Raw genomic sequence first — 3,692 nt, 5'->3', positions numbered from 1 at the left:
GCCCCCCCAAATCCCCATTTTTCCCCCCCAAACCTCCCATTTTCCCCCCAAATCCCCCATTTTTTTCCCCCCAAACCCCCCATTTTCCCCCCAAATCCCCATTTTTCCCAAAAGCCCCGTTTTCCCCCCAATGCAGCGGATGCAGTTCTGCGCGCTGCGGGAGGCGCTGGCCGTGCGCGGGCGCGCGGAGGAGCCGGCCAAATCCCCATTTTTCCCCCCCAAACCGCTCCTGTTTTTCCCCCCAAACCCCCTATTTCCCCCCCAAATCCCCATTTTTCCCAAAAGCCCCGTTTTCCCCCCAATGCAGCGGCTGCAGTTCTGCGCGCTGCGGGAGGCGCTGGCCGTGCGCGGGCGCGCGGAGGAGCCGGCGCTGCGCAGGACGGCCCCCGATTACTTCCTGCTGCACGGTGAGCCCCGAGAGCGGCGCGAATTGGGGAGAAACCCCCGGGTTTGGGGAAAGAAATCACAGCTTGGGGGAAAAGTCCCATTTTAGGGGAAAAAAAATCGCAGTTTGGGGAAAAACATCACAGTTTGGGGGGAAAAATCACAGTTTGGGGGAAAAAAATCACAGTTTGGGGGGAAAAAATCGCAGTTTGGGGGGAAAAAATCACAGTTTGGGGGAAAAAACATTCCCATTTTAGGGGAAAAAAGTCACAGTTTGGGGAAAAAAATCAGAGTTTGGGGGAAAAAAAATCGCAGTTTGGGGAAAATATCCCGGTTTTGGGGAAGAAATCACAGTTTGGGGAAAAAATATCGCAGTTTGGGGGGAAAAACATCACAGTTTGGGGGAAAAACATCACAGTTTGGGGGGAAAAATCAGAGTTTTGGGGAAAAAAAATTCCCATTTTAGAAGAAAAAAGCAGAGTTTGGGGGAAAAATCACAGTTTGGGGGAAAAAAATTCCCATTTTAGAGGAAAAAAATCACAGTTTGGGGAAAAAACATCGCAGTTTGGGGGGGAAAATCCCATTTTAGGGGAAAAAAAAATCCCATTTTAGAGGAGAAAAAATCACAGTTTGGGGGAAAATCCCATTTTAGGGGAAAAAAAAATCCCATTTTAGAGGAGAAAAAATCACAGTTTGGGGGAAAATCCCATTTTAGGGGGGAAAAAATCATAGTTTGGGGGAAGAAAATAGGAGTTTGAGATTCTCACAGTGTCTGCTGCCATCAGTCAGGGCTGCAGAAAAGGCAGCAAATGTCAAAAAAACATCGCAGTTTGGGGGGGAAAATCCCATTTTAGGGGAAAAAAAATCACAGTTTGTGGGGCAAAATCGCAGTTTGGGGGAAAAAATCGCATTTTAGGGGAAAAAAAATCACATTTTGGGGGGAAAAAATCCCATTTTAGGGGAAAAAAATCACATTTTAGGGGAAAAAAAAATCACAGTTTGGGGGAAAAAAAATCAGAGTTTAGGGAAAAAAAATCGCAGTTTGGGGGAAAAAATCACATTTTGGGGGAAAAAAGTCACAGTTTGGGGAAAAAAATCAGTTGGGGGAAAAAAATCACATTTTGGGGGGAAAAAATCCCATTTTAGGGGAAAAAAATCCCATTTTAGGGGAAAAAAAAATCACAGTTTGGGGGAAAAAAACCACAGTTTGGGGGAAAAAAATCTCAGTTCTGGGGAGGAAATCTGAGTTCTGGGCAGAAAAACCTCATTTTCAGGGAAAAAAATCTCATTTCCAGGGAAAACATTTTCAGGGAAAAAAATCTCATTTCCAGGGAAAAAAAAAAATCTCATTTTTGGGGAAAAAGATCTCATTTCTGGGGAGGAAATCTCAGTTCTGGGCAGAAAAATCTCATTTTTAGGGGAAAAAATCTCATTTCCAGGGAAAAAAATTTAATTTCTGGGGAAAAAAGATCACAATTTTGGGGAAAAAAAAATCTCATTTCTGGGGAGGAAATCTCATTTATTTTGGGAAAAAACATCTCATGTTTGGGGAAAAAATCTCTCGTATCTGGGGAAAAAATAAAAGTGTCACCGAGGTCCTTGTGACAGTGACAATGATAGTGACAGTGACAATGACAGTGACAGTGACAGTGACAGTGACAATGACAGTGACAGTGACAGAGACAGTGACAGAGACAGTGACGATGACAATGACAGAGACAGTGACAATGACTGTGACACTGACAATGACAGTGACAGTGACAATGACAGTGACAATGATAGTGACAGTGACAGAGACAATGACAGTGACTGTGACAGTGACAGTGACAATGATAGTGACAGTGACAATGACAATGACAGTGACAACGACAGTGACAATGACAGTGACGGCGATAGTGACAGTGACAGAGACAATGACAGTGACTGTGACAGTGACAGTGACAATGACAATGACAGTGACAACGACAGTGACAATGACAGTGACGGCGACAGTGACAGTGACAGAGACAATGACAGTGACAATGTCCCGAATGTCCCTTGTCCCCAGTTCTGTTGCAGTTCCGGAGTGAGACCGGCCGTGACCCGTGTCCCCGCAGTGTCGCCGAGGTGACAGTGACAGTGGCAGTGACAGTGACAGTGGCAGTGACAGTGACAGTGGCAGTGACAGTGACAGTGGCAGTGACAGTGACAGTGGCAGTGACAGTGACAGTGGCAGTGACAGTGACAGTGGCAGTGACAGTGACAGTGGCAGTGACAGTGACAGTGGCAGTGACAGTGACAGTGGCAGTGACAGTGACAGTGGCAGTGACAGTGACAGTGGCAGTGACAGTGACAGTGGCAGTGACAGTGACAGTGGCAGTGACAGTGACAGTGGCAGTGACAGTGACAGTGGCAGTGACAGTGACAGTGGCAGTGACAGTGACAGTGGCAGTGACAGTGACAGTGGCAGTGACAGTGACAGTGGCAGTGACAGTGACAGTGGCAGTGACAGTGACAGTGGCAGTGACAGTGACAGTGGCAGTGACAGTGACAGTGGCAGTGACAGTGACAGTGGCAGTGACAGTGACAGTGGCAGTGACAGTGACAGTGGCAGTGACAGTGACAGTGGCAGTGACAGTGACAGTGGCAGTGACAGTGACAGTGGCAGTGACAGTGACAGTGGCAGTGACAGTGACAGTGGCAGTGACAGTGACAGTGGCAGTGACAGTGACAGTGGCAGTGACAGTGACAGTGGCAGTGACAGTGACAGTGGCAGTGACAGTGACAGTGGCAGTGACAGTGACAGTGGCAGTGACAGTGACAGTGGCAGTGACAGTGACAGTGGCAGTGACAGTGACAGTGGCAGTGACAGTGACAGTGGCAGTGACAGTGACAGTGGCAGTGACAGTGACAGTGGCAGTGACAGTGACAGTGACAATGTCCCTTGTCCCCAGTGCTGTTGCAGTTCCGGTCCGAGGCCGGCCGGGACCCGTGTCCCCGCAGTGTCACCCAGGTGACAGTGACAGTGACAATGTCCCTTGTCCCCAGTGCTGCTGCAGTTCCGGTCCGAGGCCGGCCGGGACCCGTGTCCCCGCAGTGTCACCCAGGTGACAGTGACAGTGACAATGTCCCTTGTCCCCAGTGCTGCTGCAGTTCCGGTCCGAGGCCGGCCGTGACCCGTGTCCCCGCAGTGTCGCCGAGGACTCGCAGCGCCTCCTGCGCCTGCGCCGGGAGGTGCTGGAGGCGCTGGGGGTGGGGCCGCAGCTGCTGCCGGAGCAATTCCACAGGTCAGCGACAGGGGAGGGACAGGGGACACCTGGACAGGGGAG

The 3,692-nt window shown here is 49.9% G+C and overlaps 1 protein-coding gene across 1 annotated transcript in view; it reads left to right on the top strand.

Annotated features, from left to right (window-relative positions):
• LOC121331657 (SUMO-activating enzyme subunit 1-like) overlaps positions 1 to 3,650 on the top strand; it is a gene marked incomplete at its 3' end in the record, with an annotated part of 6,989 nt that extends 3,339 nt beyond the window's left edge. The window contains exons 2-3 of the mRNA XM_041396270.1: positions 308 to 407; positions 3,506 to 3,650. Coding sequence (XP_041252204.1) covers positions 308 to 407; positions 3,506 to 3,650 — 245 coding nt within the window. The remainder of the gene's footprint in view (positions 1 to 307; positions 408 to 3,505) is intronic.
• Between the last annotated feature and the right edge of the window lie 42 nt (positions 3,651 to 3,692).

This window comes from Onychostruthus taczanowskii, unplaced genomic scaffold, assembly GCF_017590055.1.
Source record: "Onychostruthus taczanowskii isolate IOZ18803 unplaced genomic scaffold, ASM1759005v1 scaffold1273, whole genome shotgun sequence".
Taxonomy (NCBI): Eukaryota; Metazoa; Chordata; class Aves; order Passeriformes; family Passeridae; genus Onychostruthus; species Onychostruthus taczanowskii.
Note: the sequence above shows the minus strand (reverse complement) of the source record. Positions and strands in the feature narration are given on the sequence as shown.